This window comes from Dermacentor variabilis, unplaced genomic scaffold (genome assembly GCF_050947875.1).
Source record: "Dermacentor variabilis isolate Ectoservices unplaced genomic scaffold, ASM5094787v1 scaffold_13, whole genome shotgun sequence".
NCBI classification, from domain to species: domain Eukaryota; kingdom Metazoa; phylum Arthropoda; class Arachnida; order Ixodida; family Ixodidae; genus Dermacentor; species Dermacentor variabilis.
In genome coordinates, this window is record NW_027460291.1 from 38,553,465 (window position 1) to 38,572,484 (window position 19,020).

At 49.0% G+C, this 19,020-nt stretch overlaps 1 protein-coding gene across 1 annotated transcript in view; it reads right to left on the bottom strand.

Moving 5' to 3' along the window:
- Positions 1-830: 830 nt before the first annotated feature.
- Ttc30 (tetratricopeptide repeat domain 30) overlaps positions 831-19,020 on the bottom strand; it is a 55,713-nt gene continuing 37,523 nt past the window's right edge. The window contains exons 8-9 of the mRNA XM_075677435.1: positions 7,726-7,924; positions 831-1,750 (exon numbers count right to left, since the gene is read on the bottom strand). Coding sequence (XP_075533550.1) covers positions 1,028-1,750; positions 7,726-7,924 — 922 coding nt within the window. The 3' untranslated portion in view covers positions 831-1,027. The remainder of the gene's footprint in view (positions 1,751-7,725; positions 7,925-19,020) is intronic.

Consider the following 19,020-nt stretch of genomic DNA (forward strand, 5'->3'; position numbering starts at 1 on the left):
TCACATCGCTTTCATATCTGAGAGTTGTACATTCTGCGTCATGGTGCCCAATCCTCAAACGTTACGAAACCCCGAAGCATCAATGAATTTTATCGCTTTCTTTGAATTAAATTGAATTCTGGAGTTTCACGTGCCAAAATCACGATCTGGTTATGAGGCATGCCGTAGCGTTGGACTCCAGAATTGTTTGACCACAAGGAGATCTTTAACGTGCCCCTGCAGTGCACGCGATCGCTTTCCTTGCCCCTTTCCCGACTTGGAGTACTACGCTGGACATTAACAAATTCCGTCATGTTTTCTAATTATGTAACGACAGCATTTTGAACTAATCAGAGAAGCGACAGCAGCCCTCTGGTTGAATGAGAGCTGAGGATATTGCAAATGTTAACGATACCCAGAATAGTATTGCTGATCCATCTTGGGTTAATGTGACGCGTTATCCAAAGCAGCCTCTCGCCAGTGATTTTCTCCCTCAACCTTTCAAAAATTTCGCAATTAACAAACATACAATTGATGCAATATGGCAGTCTTTGCAGTAGCGAGGTTTCCGATCTGTGTATTTTGTGTTTGTACGGGCCGCCAATACTATAGGCGATAGTGACAGTGCTGGCACGGATTCCTACTCACAGCCCGTTGCTGTTGGTCACGAGGGGGGCTTAACTTCTCACGCCTTCAACAAATTAAACATATGCGCGACATTCCGATTACAATTTCGTCCCTTAGACGTGCTACTAAGACACAGAAAACATGGATTCTCGCTCAGTATTTTGAAATATTTGATCTATTCAAATTCATGATACAGAAATATTTTAATTGATAAACAGTAGGCTTTTGGCTGAGAACTTTGCAATTCCTTCTAGTCTGAACGAATAACATTTATTTCACATTTGAACAAAATTATCTCTCATTTGCGTGGAATATAATTCACGGGCCATTCTGATGAAACGGTTATAGTTGATGGAGTAGCGCTGTACTCAGCTTCCAAGTAAAGTGGGACTCGTGTGCACCGGAGAGAGACTCCCAGCTTCTAGCGACCCCTGAAAGCGTGTGGCTCAGCTGCCATGAGCCTGAGCGTCAACGCCCTCATGCGGCGAGCTTCGTAAGCCACACTGCGACTACCGAGCCCAGCTGGACTCGGTCTAATGTCCGTGGCTGACGGCAACGTGCGACCGTGCTGCTCGCACTGTTCTAGGAACCTCAGGAGGTCGTAGAGGACGGCGTCCCTGACAAGAACCACCTGCTTGGCGAGGTTCTCGAGTAGCGCCAGCAGGCAGCGCTTTGCGTAGAACCACGTGTCGGCGCCCAGCTTGCTCGCATGCGGCTCGAAGCTCTTGATGACTCGCGATATGCCGAAGTCATAGTTGCCCTTGGCGCAGTAGAGTGTGCCGATCACGAGGTTCACGATGCACAGGTGAAACATTTTCTGGCCCGGCTGGTCGTAGGCGAGCTGCTCCTCGCGCTGCTCGACGCGCCGCATGAGCTGCTCCGCCTGCTCGTTCTGGCCGGTCATGATGTAAGCGACGCACAAGTTTGCCAGAAGGGCGGGGCTCAGCCGCAGGAGGTCACGGTCCTGCTCGCGCTCGACCAAGGGCTCGTAGAAAGCCACAGCCTCGTGAAATTTGCCTTCCTGGACGAAGAGGACGTGACCGACGTTGAGTCGCCAGCAGTCCTCGTCGCTGCAGAGTTCCACTGAGCGCCGGAAGAGACGCTCAACCAGAGGGTAGTCGCGGGCCTCCCATGGTATGCGCGCCTGCAGAAAAATGCGAGTGCGTTTGTAACTGCGACGACTAAAGGATACTTGAATGCCGCTAGTATGGGACGGCCCCGGCATGTTACCGACTTCAGTTCTAAAACTTTCACTGAGAGAATGGCCGTGAGCTTTGATTTTTTAAAATACCTTTGGGTACATATTTTGGGCAACAGAATGGTTCTAGATAAATCGAAACCCCTATCCAAGAGCAACAATCGTGGTGACGTCACACACCACGTTCCATGAGCCCTATGTACTTATTGCAAAGCAAGACGTTAGCTTATCGCATTAAACTGTGTTTATGGGATACTGAAACAGAAAATGCGTTTTAAAAAATCAAGAAACTCCTGACAAATGACGTAGTACGAACTTTCTATGACCCGGAAGAAAAGCGAAGTCTTGTTTGCGATGCATCGTCGTGCGGGGTTGGAGCTGTTTTATTTTGTATTATTCAGAGCGAACACAAAGCCATAGCGTATAGCTTCGTCGACCTTGAGCAGTACCGAGAACGGTTATGCGGACATCAAGAACCAATCATAGCCGGTTGAGCTCGGGGTAAAACGCTATCATAAATAAATTTTTAGGAGTGAGTTCACCGTCTATTGCGATAACCTTCCGCTAGTTGGTCTTCTTGGCCAGACAAAACCGATGTTGCAGAAGCCACGCACTCGCGACGTTAGATGCTGTTGTTGGTTGTTTATTGCTGCAAATGGATCTACGGAAAAAAAACGAAGGAGTGGCATCATATAACGGGTCGGAAAGCGAACGGTTCACTTGGCCGCATGTGATTATTAATCAGATGTGTGCTTGCATCACCGGCTGTCAAGAACCGCGTGGCGGCAGTGCAAATTATGAACACGTTACGAATATGTCAATCATGTTCAAAGGGAACCAGTGGTCGGCTGAGAGCGGAACCGGCGAAGAGGTAGTTCACTTTGGGTTCGGTTGTTTTGAATTGGCTGTTGGCTTGCGACCCTGGCCGCGCGACTCCGGAGGCAGGCTGGCGTCGCGCACGCGTGCGTTGGCTACCTGAGACGCTATCACTTATCCTAGTCGCCTGTTTGGCGTTGCTCTTTCTGTGTCGACCACGGCTGGAAATGCAATGCGCGTTCGAAGAGATGACGGAAAACTATTTGCACCACCCCTGGAGCAGCTTTCTAAGCTAAACTTTTGCAGGCTTAGCGTACCAGTGGTCATTCCACGCAGAGGAAGGAATTCGGCGCTGCGGTTCATCGACACCGACCTCCGGGTGTGTCGAAGGCAAGCATTAATTGGTATGTCCTAGGTCTCTGTTGCCGACAGTCTCCACACATTTGCACTCGCAGTTGCTGTGTTGGCTGTTAGCATGGCTGGTTCACCAGTTCTGTGGCCGCCACTGTCAAAGCCGATGTCAAGGAGGTATTTGCAGGGTTAGATCGAATTTCCTGTGCTATCGCCAGCGTCCATAGCCTGCAGATCGCCATATAGCAGTCAGAAGAGTTCAGCACTGGCATCACCAGCGTTCACCTTGTTCGGCTGATAAAACTGCGGACTCAGGACCGGGAGGCTGTGGGGATCTCTTATTTGGCTGCCATTTTTGCTCTAGTTCGGCAGTTCGCATCCTCAATTTCATGGCACAGCTCACACCATCAGCGCCACGCTCTTCCACTTTACCGCGCGCAGGCAATGCGGTGCCCCTACGTCGTAATGCTCGATTTCCATCGCTTCTACCAAGCCACGCGTGGAGAGGTAGATCGCTGCGATAGCGGCAGCGCGGTGGCGAGAAAGCCATGTCCGAGCCGATGACTAAGGACGAAAAAAGAATGAAAATTGATATGGTACATTAGTAAAGGCGGCCCTATGAGAACCACTTCATGTTTTTTTGCGCTCCTTACTTAGAAAGTACTGGTAGTGGATTCCTCGTTCGTACATCGTGCAAGATTCTGGTAGCAAGCGACATAGCGCTGCGCTCTTCCAGCTCATTTACGCTTGCGATACCACTGAGAATGCTGAGATACCGCTGAGAATGAAAAATAATGTCACTTATAAGTAACTTCAAGGATTGCGTAAATGCCCGGCACCACACCTTTACACTTGCAAACTTGCCAGATAACATTCAATTTATGTTTTATATTTAATGAGCAAGCACAAACAGTACGCAATTCTTTTACTAGCACGCAATATGACTACGCGAACTTCCGGGGGTGTACCATCTCGTCTATTGCAGGCGTCCTCCTCTTATTCCGCCTTCCGCTTGGGAGCGGCTTATTTAGTGACGCAAGCGGCGAAGTGAACCGTTTGCTTTCCGAACTGTTATGACATGCCACCCCAGGTTGCGAACACTGATTCGCCGTCGCGATTACCGTTTCTAAACGAAGGAGACAAGAGTGACTACGTATTGTTTTTTCTGCTGTACAACCAGCAGCACTTTCTGCAGAGAAGATTCGTGCGGAAACAAAGACCGCATAATGTCCCAAACTAAAGTTTTCGTTTTGAATGACTGGCCTGAAAGGCTTACTGATGACATGACGCCATGTTTCGACGGCAGAAATGAGCTGTTTTTGGATACAGGCTGTATGCCGTGTGACACCGCAGTAATCATTCCTGAGTATTTAGTGAGAGACGCTATGGAGTTTACGCTAGGGACACACAGGTACCACGCGCACGAAACGGCTATAAATGTATTCCAAAAGGACTTCTTCTTGTGCAAGTTGGGGCTTAGATTTCCTAGGTATACTTTCAGGCTGTTATTAAACAGTTGGTAGTTGGGCGCTTCACTGTCCTCCTTTCTTCTCTCCCTTTTCAAGAAATGCATTTTGCGCCACAAAGTATACCTAGGAAAGGCTATAAAGGAGTCACGTGTGGCAGCCAAAGTTGTATTAACTCATTGAGGTGACGATAAAAGACTGTCCAACTGCCAGCTCGACAAGCACGCAGCACCGCACATACAGCTGATGTGATGGGGGCAGCCCACCAGATGGTGGCAGTGGGTGCACCTAGACTTCGCATTCTAAAGACATGTCAGGTTTTTGGTTCTCGTGGATGCCAATTCTAGAAATCGGGGTTGACGTCATTCATATTAACTATCCCGCCACATTGAAAATGATATAGAAGCTTCGCACATTGTCTGCAACGTTTGGACTTCCCGCGCAGATCGTAATAGACAATGGATCCCAGTTTGACCCGTTGGCATCTTTCTTCAGAGCCAACGCGCTGCAATAGGTAAGGACGCCCCCATACCACCCGGCTTCGAATGAAGCAGAGGAGGGGCTCCGCCAGACTGCAAAGAAGAACCTCATACGCCAGCTGCTTGACGAGCAGCGCACGGGGACAACTCGGACCGTTCAGCATCGGTTGGACGAGTTCCTGTTTACATTCTAAACTGGCAAGGCGACCGCATAGGGCTTTCTGTCTTGGGCACCGCAAACGGCGTATGAGCATTTTGCATCCGGAGTTGGCCAAGTGGCTAGAGCCGATTCCAACTGGACACCATGGACAGGAAAGCAAAAAAGTCGTAAAGGAAGTTTAGTTCACGTGACAATGTCCATGCACGAGGAATCCGACCTGACGACCCACTTTGGCTAGAAGGAACGATTGTTCGGCGAGCCAGTGTGGCAACATACGTAGTCCTTCTGCAAGGCCAGGAAAAATTCATGCATGCAGACGAAATTGTTGCTAATACCTGTCCTCTTCCTCTACCTAAGAACACACGCATGCCTCAGATAACCACTGCTCAGACTTATCAAACAGCACCCGAGGTGATGAAGGAAAGCCAGAGCGAGGTCCACGACCCCAAACCGGAAGATACGTCTACAGCTGGCTCGACTACTGCTGACGACCCTCCTTACCACTGAAACGACGAATGACGAGTATACGACGTCCGCCAAGAAGATATGGCTAATAAATAAAATAAATGGGGGAAGGAGTGCCATAGCCAGTAAAGAGCAACAATCATTGTAGCGTCGCATAAAATGTGCCACAAGTGCTCTATTTAGAGTGCCAAGCGAAACGCTGACTTTCCGCATAAAACCCTCTTCACCATTGAGCTTGCAGCAGCTGCCTTCTTGCCCGGTTGCTACAGAAACGACAAGACTGCTTGTAGAATTGAACGAACTATCAGTACGTCCACTGTGGACGTGAACTGCAGAGAGCAAGTGTAACCACAAAGACACGGTAGTATGTTTTGTAAAGGTTCGTCTGTTAAAGTTGAAATCATTATCACACAGTTACACAAGCGATAGAAAAAATTAAATTCAGTGCACTTGGCAAGCCTCCTCGTCAGCTCAGTTTGAACGAGCGGTCCTAAAATTCCCAGGTGGTAGGTTTGATCCCCTCGATGAGGATGAACTGCGAAGCTTTCCATAATGCTTCGACCACCTTGAGTATTCCCGTGGAATTATTTGCTGGGTCTTGGCGGTAGATATGGAGGTGATGGAAGCGCAATAAGTAGGTGCGTAGAGAAGAGAATTTGCAATGCTAAAGTTGAGAACTCCAATGCATTCAATCTGGTGCAATCGAATGCACTGTATAAGATATATTCGACAAGGACGCCCGATAAGACAGAGAGCAAGTCGGTGTTGATTGACGGCAAATGTCATATTGAAAATTTGCGGCGAATACTTGCTTCTTGAAGTATTTATTCGCATCATTCACATCTCTTTACACATTTACAATGACCACATAAAGCCAACAGACAATGAAGCCAAGGAAAGAATCTGGGAAGATAGCTGTGGTTAAAATTCAAATGTAGAAAATAATTGAAAGTTGAGGAGAAGTGAACTTTTCACCGGTGCGAGCTGAACCCACAAAAAAGTATGTTCAACATGCGCCCACTATGGCTCTAGGCAGCGCTAGCTAACACTCCTAAGGTCAAATCTGGTAAACATGAATACCAAAGTTTGTGGACGAGGTGATAGCCATCACCGTCGCACGATTTGCAGTGGAACACACGCCTAAGGCGGAGGTTGGGGGTTCGGCTACCACCGGCAACAAGTTATATTTTCGTCGACTTCCATTTCCCCTTGATTCTTCATTTTCTAGATTCCAATTACAATGACAGTTAATTTCCCCAATGCTTCCCTCTGTTTTGTTGTATCTTGGCTTGCTGTGGTCATGATTAACAAAATCGAGCCGCTCGGTTCCCCTTCTTCTGTCGTTTACACATCCATAAGCACGACTTTGATGTATTAGGAACGTGGGTTGACACACTGGATATTATTGTGTTCGCCTGCTTTTGAGGAAGACGGGAAGAGAGGTCTCCTTTAGAGTTCTTCCAGTGAGATTTTATTTGATGGGGAAACAAAAAAAAAAGAAATTTGGACATGTTCGATAAAGCGTGAAATGATAAAAAAAAACTTGTGGCGAAATGGTGAGCACAGTGATACGTGTTGCCACTTACATAGTCGAAAATCAGAAAAAAAAGAGAGATGCATGTAGTAAAGCACAAGACAGCCAACTCCACCATAGAAGAAGAGAGAGAGAGACAGTGAGAAAACGGCGTGACTAGAGAAGTGAGCAAACTAAATATCATGCACCCAACGTCGAAAAGAGAATTAACACCAACGCTAAATAAATGTTGTCTAGTTAGGCATTAGACCAACACTATATATTTTTTATTCGTTCGGTTCGAGAATGCCCATGCCAGAAATGAAGCAAAAATATTCCTTGGCGAATTTGGTGCCCAAATTGCGGTGTTGGTACGTTGTTGCAACCTTAAAGATTTACAACTATTCTTGTTGTAGCAGTGCCGGCACAGAAAAAGCTGGAAACTTTTGCTGTGTGCTTGGTTCATTTAGGAAGCAATGTAATCTTCATTTATGCAAAAACGCCCGGGAAGAGAGACTGACCAAATCAATGAGGTCATGCTATGCTGGTGGAATAACGGCACGGGGCACTGACACCAGTCTCCGTGCATTTCGTGGTTCAGCCATGATCACCGCTACTTCTCGGTAGATGAGACGTAATTGGACATACCAAGAGTGCAGGCGCTCGCTCACCTGAGCCATGAGAGCTGGCAGGAACCTCTCGCGCAGCACGGCCTCGCACTGGGCCTGTGGCGCTCCCTGCTGCCGCATCTGTCGGAGACGGTCGGCCTGCCTGGCGGCCAGGGCCTCGAGCTTTGCGTACGCTTCCTCGGGCGCCGTCTGCTGGGCGAGGAGCGCCTCCAAGAACTCGTACAGAAAAGGCGGGAGCAGTCTGCGAGACGATGTGCCAGGCTATGGAGTAAGAAGATTCCTCTTTCATATCCTACACTGATGTAGAAAACCTCGTAGGCTGTGAAATGGTCAATCGCAACTACACATGCTCTTTATGTATGCGATTCGATCTATAATGAGGCTGCTAGAAATCCAATCAGATATACACCGCTTGCTTGAATGGTATGTGGTAAACAAAATCTGCAAAACTCTCGTGTGTTTACATAGCCCTCATAAATCCATTAGGCCGTCTCATCCAATTTACCTACTTATGAGTACTTGTCACAACTGTCTCTTTTCTGCGATCTCTCTGTCACAGACGGTTAAGTATTTAGGAATTAATTTTGATAATACGCTCTTTCTGAATGCTCATTTAGAAAATGTAGCACATTGTTTAAGGATGGTCAGTGTAATTTTCTATTCATTTCAATTCACTTCGAGCTTCTTCATACGTAAACTGGTGTAGGAACGCTTAGGTGAGTGAATTGTTAAGTATGGCGTGTCCGTTTGTGGTTTAGCATATTCGTAAAACTCAAACCAATTGAGTGGATCATAAGAAGAATCGACGCTACTATTGCCTATGAAACAACTTATCAAGATGGTGATCTATCATGCATGAGATATTTTCAAGTGCTTCTTGCATCCAGAACTATTGGTAAAGTGACAATCGTTCAATAGTATCGGTAGCTTTCTCGGTAATATTACTATTATATTATGGGGTTTAGCGGGCGAAAACCACTTTCTCATTATGGGGCACGCCGTAGTGGAGGACTCCGGAAATTTCGACCACGTGGGGTTTTTTACCGTGCACCTACATCTAAGTACACGGGTGTTTTCGCATTTCGTCCCCATCGAAATGCGGCCGCCGTTGCCGGGATTCGATCCCGCGACCTCGTGCTCAGCAGCCCAACACCATAGCCACTGTGAGCAACCACGGCGGGTTGGTAATATTACTAATATATATATATATATATATATATATATGTATATAATTATCATAATCAGCCTGGTTTCGCCCACTGCAGCCAAAGGCCTCTCCCATACTTCTCCAACTACCCTGATCATATACTAATTGTGGCCATGGTGGCCATGTTGTCCCTGCAAACTTCTTAATCTCATCTGCCCACCTAACTTTCTCCCGCCCCCTGCTACGCTTCCCTTCCCTTGGAATCCAGTCTTTAACCCTTAATGACCATCGGTTATCTTCCCTCCTAATTACATGTCCTGCCCATGCCAATTTCTTTTTCTTGATTACAACTAAGATGTCATTAGCTAGCGTTTGTTCTTTGACCCAATCTGCTCTTTTCTTATCCCTTAACTTTACACCCATCATTATTCTTTCCGTTGCTCGTTGCGTCGTCCTCAATTTACGTAGAACCCTTTCCGTAAGCCTCCAGGTTTCTGCCCCGAACGTGATTACTGGTAAGACACAGCTGTTATACACTTTTCTCTTGAGGGATAATGACAACCTGCTGTTCATGATCTGAGAATGCCTGCCAAATGCAGCCCAGCCCACTCTTATTCTTCTGGTTATTTCAGTGTCATGATCCGCATCCGCGGTCACTACCTGTCCTAAGTAGATGTGTTCCCATACCACTTCCATTGCCTCGCTACCTATCGTAAAGTGCTGTTCTCTTCCGAGACTGTTAAACATTACTTAAGTTTTATGCAGATTAATTTTTAGACCCACCCTTCTGCTTTGGCTCTTCAAGTCAGTGAGCATGCATTGCGATTGGTACCCTTATTTACTAAGCAAGGCAATATCATCAGCTAATCGAAAGTTACTCAGGTATGCTCCGTTAATTCCTATCCCCAATTCTTCCCAATCCAGGTCTCTGAATACCTCCTGTAAACAGGCTGTGAATAGCATTGGAGAGATCGTATCTCCCTGCCTGACGCCTTTCTTTATTGGGATTTTGTTGCCTTCTTTATAGAGGACTACGGTGGCTGTGGAGCCGCTATAGATATCTTTCAGTATTTTTACATACAGCTCGTCTACACCCTGATTCCGTAATGCCTCCATGACTGCTGAGGCTTCGACTGAATCAAACGCTTTCTCGTCATCAATGAAAGCTATATGTAAGGGTTGGTTATATTCCGCACATTTCTCTATCATCTGATTGATAGTTCGAATATGGTCTATTGTTGAGTAGCCTTTCAGGAATCCTGCCTGGTCCTTTGGTTGACAGAAGTCTCAGGTGTTCCTGATTCCATTTGCGATTACCTTAGTAAATACTTTTAGGCAACGGACAGTAAGCTGCTCGGTCTATAAGTTTTCAAGTCTTTGGCGTCCCCTTTTTTATGGATTAGGATTATGTTAGCGTTCTTCCAAGATTCCAGTACGCTCGAAGTCATGAGGCATTGCGTATACAGGGTGGCCAGTTTCTCTAGAACAATCTGACCACCATCCTTCAACAAATCTGCTGTTACCTGGTCCTCCCCAGCTGCCTTCCCTCTTTGCATAGCTCCTAAGGCTTTCTTTACTTCTTCTGGCGTTACCTGTGGGATTTCGAATTCCTCTAGGCTATTCTCTCTTCCACTATCGTCGTGGGTACCACTGGTACTGTATAAATCTCTATAGAACTCCTCAGCCACTTGAACTATCTCATCCATATTGGTAACGATATTGCCGGCTTTGTCTCTTAACGCACACGTCTGATTCTTGCCTATTCCTAGTTTCTTCTTCACTGTTTTTAGGCTTCCTCCGTTCCTGAGAGCCTGTTCAATTCTATCCATATTATAGTTTCTGATGTCCGCTGTCTTACGCTTGTTGATTAACTTAGAAAGTTCTGCCAGTTCTATTCTAGCCGTAGGGTTAGAGGCTTTCATACATTGGCGTTTCTTGATCAGATCTTTCGTCTCCTGCGATAGCTTACTGGTTTCCTGTATAACGGCGTTACCACCGACTTCTATTGCGCACTCCTTAATGATGCCCATGAGATTGTCGTGCATTGCTGCAACACTAAGGTCCTCTTCCTGAGTTAAAGCCGAGTACCTGTTCTGTAGCTTGATCCGGAATTCCTCTAGTTTCCCTCTTACCGCTAACTCATTGATCGGCTTCTTATGTGCCAGTTTCTTCCATTCCCTGCTCAAGTCTAGTCTAATTTGAGTTCTTACCATCCTATGATCACTGCAGCGCACCTTGCCGAGCACGTCCACATCTTGTATGATGCCAGGGTTAGCGCACCGTATAGTCTCGCTTCTAGTCTCGCCATTCGGGCTCCTCCACGTCCACTTTCTGCTATCCCGCTTGCGGACGAAGGTATTCATTATCCGCATATTATTCTGTTCTGCAAACCCTACTAATAACGCTCGCCTGCTAATCCTAGAGCCTATGCCATATTCCCCCACTGACTTGTCTACAGCCTGCTTCTTGCCTACTTTGGCATTGAAGTCGTCCATCAGTATAGTGTATTTTGTTTTGACTTTACCCATCTCTGATTCCACGTCTTCACAGAAGCTTTCGACGGCCTGGTCATCATGACTGGATGTAGGGGCGTAAACTTGTATGACCATCAATTTGTACCTCTTATTAAGCTTCATAACACACACACACACACACACACACACACACACACACACACACACACACGCACACACACACACACACGCATATATATATATAGCATATATAGAAGAAGAAACTATGGCTCATGGAAATTTTGCATGGAATATTGGCACCTTAACTGGGTTACAAAAAAGTACGTGTATCCCTTACCTCGCATAGATGACGCTCTTGGCTGCCTTACACTGTGCTCGCCATTTCTCATCTATCGACGTTCGCTCCGGCTACTGGCGGATTCCCGTGGACTGTCTTGGCCACGAGAAGACCACCTTTCTAGCACCCGACGGTCTTTATCATTACAAAGTAATGCCATTTGGTCTAGGCAACGCTCCGGCAACTTTTGAGCGCATGATGGACTGACTTCTTCATGGTTGCAGATGGTCAACATGCCTCTGCTACTTGCACGACGCTATAGTATTCTCCCCCAGCATTCTAGTTGCACCTCGAGCGCCTTTGAGCAGTCCTGGACATTTTTTGTCAAGGCGATCTGCAACTCAAACATCACAGTAACACTTTGGCCGTTGCCAGGTTACCGTGCTTGGACATCACGTTGATGCGAACGCAGTGGAATCGGACCCAGGCAAAATCCATGCTGTTAAGCAATTCCCTGTTCCGAAGTGTGTCAACGATGTGCGCAGCTTCATCAGCCTTTTCTCGTACTTCCACTGCTGTGTCAAAAATTGCCAGCATCGGAAAATGCCTCTCATGTTACCTTGCGGTCATCTCCAGCCAATCATCATCCCTGTACAACTGTTCTTTCGTGTTGGATTAAACCTCATCGGCCCCTTTCTCACGTCATCCTCTGGGAACGAATGGGTAGCCGTTGCAACTGATTACACCATGCGATACGCCATCACACGGGCTTTGTCCCTCCCCCTCACCCCCCCCCCCCCCCGACGAGTTGCGCCACTGACATCGCATACATTCTCTTGCATGGCATTATCTTGCTTCATGGCGCCCAGAGACGGCTGCATACAGGCCATGGTCGTAACTATTTGTCGAAAGTTATCGCCTGCATTTTTCCTTCCTGCTCCACTCAACAGAAGCCGACTACCTTATACCATTTTCAAGCCACTGGAGTGACTGAATTTTTGAACTGTACCCTCACAGATATACGGTCCATGTACATTTCGAAGGACCGCCATGACTGGGACATTGCGCTTCCTTACGTCACCATTTGCGTATAATTTTCCTCGGCACGACACCGCCAGATTTCCTCCATTTTATGTGTTCCTCCATTTAATTTTTGCGACCGTGTACGGTCGCAAACCGACTTTGCTCCTTGATATTGCACTTCCTCCTGCTTCAACCTTAAGAAGCGAGTATGCGTGCGACGCCATCGTCCGGACCGACCATGGACGCCAGCTTGCCCGTACTCAACTGACGGCCTTGCAAACGACTGAGAAACGTCTATACAACGCCCACGACCGTGACGCACAGTTTTCGCCTGGTGCGCTCGTGCTCCTGTGGCCTACCTCTCGTCATGTCGGACTTTCAGAGAAGCTCGTTTCCCGATACATGAGGCCCTACCACGTGCTGCTCCAGGTGACGCCACTGACCTACGAAATCGCTCCTGCCAGTTATACCTCACTCTTTGCTCTGGCATACTGTGATGTCGTGCACGTCTGTAGGCTCAAGGCTAACTACGCTGCTTCCAAGCCCGGCTTTTAGTTGCTCCGGGATGGCGCTTCTGCCGCCAGGGGTAGTGCTACGGACCAGTATTTACGACGACGAAGAGTCCCGTGGTGTGAAGACGACGACGACGATTGTAGGTTAGCGCGGGCTGTTGCCCTTTGACCAAGTGCAGCGTGTTCATTTTGTAAATGTAATTGGATGTAGCTTCTCATCTGCGACTTGCCACGTAACAATATTTCACGTCTTGGATAAACGTGCTTTTTGATTCATTTATTTACAGATTATCCAGTCTCAGAAAAGCGACAAAGCAGGAGTGGGTATAAACAAACAACAACAAAGACAAAAGCCAAGGTCACAAACCACGTATTTGTATTATACAAGGAACATACACTACAAGAACAATTCAGGGCTGTACGTCAACGAGTGCAAACAGTAATTTAAACAAAAGAAATGTAGCCTACAATGTGTTGCACAACCTCTTCTGCGAACAGTTTGTGTAGCTTACACAGAAGTGTGGAACAAAGTGGATGGTACACGACCACTTTGTTCCACACTTTTGTGCTGGCTGGGAAAAAGGAGTACTTGAAATACTCGACACGCGACATATCTTGTTTTCATGACTTTAAAGTCCCTAATGTCAAATATTGGCACTCCAAGCACAAAAATGTGTTATCTCTCGTGTTTGTAGGAAATAGAATAAAAGAATTCGTGCGTTTTGATTTATATTAGTTTTATGCAGCTGAAACCATACCCTATGTTATTTTCCAATAAGATAAAGAAATATTTAGTATCTTGGGTATAGGACAACTGTTAGTATATCCATAGATATGTCGAACCTTTTTTTCCCCTTTTAATATTGTGGGTCTCCGAAGATTTCTCTCTGTTTATTCGGAGAATGTTTAATGAATATTTGTACTCTGTTTTCATGTATTAGTTTTTGTATTATTGGTTCTGACTTTGTTTTCGTTACACGCTGAGCATTCTTTCTTTTCATTTCCTCTTTTCTTTTTATATTGTTACGTGTAGCTGACGTACGAGTCTACAATATATTTACACGTAGACAAGCGGTGGCAATGATGGCGACGCTATCAAGCGGTGGCCACGTCGTCTTCCTTCTCCTCAGTGCAGCCACACTGTGGCGGCTGTTCCGTAGCATCACCCCCGGCAGTAGAAGCGCCGTCCCGGTGCTTAATCTACACATCCGCGGCGAAAGGTGTGTGATATGGCTTTAGTCTCGCCACGTGAACGATGTCACTTGCAGCCGACGATGACGCTGAGAGGCTGGCGGGGATGACTTCATACGTGACATCGGTCACTTGTCGCACCACACGGTATGGGCCAGTGTAGCGGGACAGCAGCTTTTCGGAAAGGCCCACACGTCGAATGGGGGACCAGAGAAGCACCAGAGAACCCGGAGTAAATTGTACGTCGCGATGGTGGCAATCATAGAGGCGTCTCTGATGCTCCTGCGAGGCCTCGAGACGGGTGCGGGCGAGCTGGCGCGCGTGGTCGGCGTGTGCGATCGCGTCGCGGGCGTATTCAGTGGTTGAACGTGTGGCCGAGGGCAACAATGTGTCCAAGGGCAACGCGGGTTCTCGGCCATATAGGAGATAGAATGGTGAATAGCCGGCGGTGTCGTGACGCGATGAATTATACGCGAACGTCACATATGGTAAGTGACGATCCCAGTCGTGGTGGTCGGTCGCGACGTACTTGGATAGCATGTCGGTGATGGTCCGGTTGAGGCGCTCCGTGAGGCCGTTGGTCTGTGGGTGGTAGGACGTGCTGAACTTGTGCTTAGTCGAGCAGGAGCGGAGGATGTCCTCGACGACTGCCGACAGAAAGCTGCGGCCACGGTCAGTGAGTAATTGGCGCGGGGCACCGTGCACTAAAATGATGTCATAGAGCAGAAAGTCAGCAACGTCAGTAGCACAACTTGTCGGGAGGGCTCTGGTGATTGCGTACCGCGTAGCATAATCAGTAGCGACGGCGACCCATTTATTTCCGGAGCCCGAGAGAGGGAACGGTCCAAGAAGGTCGAGACCAACACGGAAAAAGGGTTCCGGAGGGATGTCGATCGGCTGAAGACATCCAGCTGGAGGTGTGGAGGGCTGCTTCCGGCGCTGACAGGGCTCACAAGCGGCAACGTAGCGCCGCACGGAGCGAGCGAGACCCGGCCAAAAGAAGCGACGGCGTACACGGTCGTATGTGCGCGAGACGCCCAAGTGTCCAGCCACGGGAGCGTCGTGAAGTTGTTGGAGGACAGTCGACCGCAAGTGGGATGGAATTACGAGCAGAAGGTCACGGCCGTGTGGATCGAGATTGCGGCGGTATAGTGTCCCTTCCTTAAGGAGAAACATCCGGAGAGAGGCGTCGCCAGGCGTTGACTCCAGAGGGTCGATGAGGGCTCGTAAGGAAGGATCGCGGCGTTGCTCATTGCCGATTTCGAGCAACTTGGACACAGAGAAAACGCAAGTGATGGTGTCCGCATCAGCCGGGTCGTCGACGGGGTAGCGGGACAAACAATCGGCATCCTGGTGCAAGCGTCCCGTCTTGTATACCACGGAGAAGGTATATTCTTGCAGGCGTAACGCCCAGCGAGCGAGTCGTCCCGTGGGGTCCTTGAGCGAGGATAGCCAGCAGAGCGCGTGGTGATCAGTGATGACACAGAAGGGGCGTCCGTACAAGTATGGGCGAAACTTGGCAACAGCCCACACAAGAGCGAGGCACTCGCGCTCTGTGATTGAATAATTGCGCTCGGCGGGTGATAGAAGTCGGCTGGCATAGGCTATAACGCGATCATGTCCACGCTGGTGTTGTGCTAATACTGCTCCTATGCCGTGACCACTGGCATCAGTTCGAACTTCCGTTGAAGCAGACGGGTCAAAATGGGCCAGAATTGGAGGCGTGGTAAGGAGAGTAGTGAGCTGCGAAAAAGATGCGGCATGGTCAGGTCCCCAAGAAAATAGGGCGTCTTTCTTCAAGAGGTCGGTAAGGGGACGGGCGATGGTCGCAAAATCCTTCACAAAGCGTCGGAAATATGAGCACAGCCCGACGAAACTACGAACGTCCTTGGTAGACTTCGGAACAGGAAAGTTCGTAACGGCGCGAATCTTGTCCGGGTCAGGTCGCACGCCTCTGGCGTCCACGAGGTGTCCAAGGACGGTGATTTGGCGGCGAGCGAAGTGACATTTTGACGAGTTCAACTGGAGACCGGCGCGGCGGAACACGTCAAGAATCGCTGAAAGGCGGTCTAGATGCGTGTCAAATGTGGGTGAGTAAACGATGACGTCGTCCAGATAGCACAAACAGGTGGACCACTTGAACCCCTGAAGCAAAGAGTCCATCATTCGTTCGAAGGTGGCGGGCGCGTTACAGAGACCGAAAGGCATCACCTTGAACTGATAAAGGCCGTCAGGGGTAACAAATGCAGTCTTCTCTCTGTCCATGTCGTCGACGGATATCTGCCAGTATCCGGACCGTAAGTCGATAGAAGAAAAATAAGTGGCACCGTACAGGCAGTCTAGAGCGTCATCAATACGTGGCAAAGGGTACACGTCCTTTTTTGTGATTTTGTTCAGGTGGCGATAATCTACACAAAAACGCCACGTTCCATCCTTCTTTTTGACAAGTACGACGGGAGAAGCCCAGGGACTGCAGGAAGGCTCGATAATGTCCTTTGCAAGCATCTTTTTGACTTCCTGTTGGATAACAGCTCGTTCTGACGCAGAAACACGATATGGACGACGGTGAATAGGGTTCGCATCGCCAGTGTTTATGCGATGGGTCACGACGGACGTTTGACCTAAGGGTCGATTGTCAAAGTCAAAAATGTCGCGATAGCCTTCAAGAACGCGGCAAAGGGCTGCAGCTTGAGCAGGTGTAAGGTCAGAGGAGACCATCTTCTTCATGTCGACGTCAGCACTGTGCGATGACGTCACGGTATGGGCTGAGCTGTAACGATCTGCCACTGTGAATGGCTCGACCTCATCATCCTGCAAAGCGCGAATTATAGCCAAGGAGATCCCCTGAGGCAGAACTTGCGCGGTTAGCGCGAAATTGACGAGTGGAAGGCAGGTGCGGTTACCAGTAATTTTCAGCACAGTGTGCGGCACGATAACACCATGTGTAAGCATAACGGCCGGAATTGGTGCGGCCACGTAATTGCCGTCAGGTACAGCTGGTGAGGACAACAAGTCTACGTGTGTCATAGAGTGAGGTGGTAGGCGAATAAAATCTATGCAGCTCAGATGGCTGGGAGGCGGGTCCACAGGGTCGGCAAGAAGAGGCAAGTCAAGGTGAAGTGAGCCGGCCGAACAGTCAATGAGGGCAGAATGATGGGCAAGAAAATCCAGACCGAGAATGAGTTCGTGAGGGCAATGCTCGATGACGGTGAAGAGAACGACGGTGTGTCTCTCAGCAATGGTGAGTCGGGCAGAGCACATGCCAACAATAGCGACAGTCCCTCCGTCGGCGACTTGTACAAATCGGTTCGGGGCAGGCGTCAGAACTTTCTTGAGCCGACGGCGAAGAGCAGCACGCATAATGGACACATGCGCCCCGGTGTCAATCAACGCGCACACAGGAACATTGTCGACGAGAACGTCCAAAAGATTCTTGTTCGTCGGTAAGGTGAAGCGAGGATTTTGAGCCAATGTCGTCTTTGCAGCTTCACCTCCAGAAGCTGCGCTGTCTAGTTTTCCGGTCGGGGGTGCGGCGAGTAGGTCGGAGAAGGAGCACGACGAGACGGGGGCGAGCGAGATTGACGACGGGAGGGAGAAGGCGAGCGGGAGTAGCGGGGTCGTGTCAAAGGCGTCGCAGGGTCAGATGATGGGGTGGGCATAGAAGGGGCGAAGGAAAAGGACGCACTAGAGGGGCGAGGGTGGTAATTAGGAGAATAGCGTGTGGGGGAAGTCCAGCGGCTGCGGCAGTGGCGAGCGACATGTCCAATGTGTCGGCAGTTAAAACAGATCGGCTTGTCGTCCACGGTTCGCCATTCGGAGGGGTTGCGCTGTCCATAAGAGTAAGAAGGGCGCGGTGGGGCCGTGCGTGGAGAGAGAGGTTCCGAGCATGCGGAACGAATGGAGTGCAGGCCGACGTTGGATAACTCTTGACGGACGATGGCCTGGATCAAGGAGATTGTCACCGGAGAATGATCAGGTGACGGAAATGAAGGGGCCGCCGGTTGTGCCGCTTCGACCTCACGACGAATAATGCGGGTCAAGTTGTCACATCGCGACGGCTGGTGGAAGAGGTCGTCACAGGATGACGTAGCAGCTGTGTTGGGAAGTCGCGTGATGTGCTGGGATAACCGGCGGCTTTTAGCATGCTCAAGACGGCGACACTCCTTGAGGATCGTATCGATGCTGGTGACGTTGGTAAACACCAGTAAATTGAAGGCGTCGTCAGCAATCCCTTTGAGGACGTGATTTACCTTATCGTCCTCAGACATGGTCGGGTCAGCCTTGGCACAAAGGGCCAAGACGTCGAGAATGTAGGACACGTAGGACTCGGTCGACGTCTGTACACGTGTGGCTAGGGCTTTCTTGGCATTGACTTGACGACCGAAGGGATTGCCAAAAAGGTCGCGGAGCTTCTCTTTGAAGAGATCCCAGCTCGAGATCGCCTCTTCGTGAGTCTGGAACCATGCAAGTGGAGCTCCGTCGAGGTAGAAAACAACGTTCGCGAGCATAATAGTCGAATCCCACCTGTGACTGGTGCTGACACGTTCGTATAAGCGGAGCCAGTCGTCAACATCAGGACTGCCGACTCCGTTGAAAATACCAGGATCCCGAGGTGGGGAAATGGCGACGTAGGTCGGGGCTGCAGGCGGAGACGGTTGCGTAGAGGAAGTGCCGCCAGCAGGAGCCGAAGTTGCACTGTCGCCGTTGCGACCG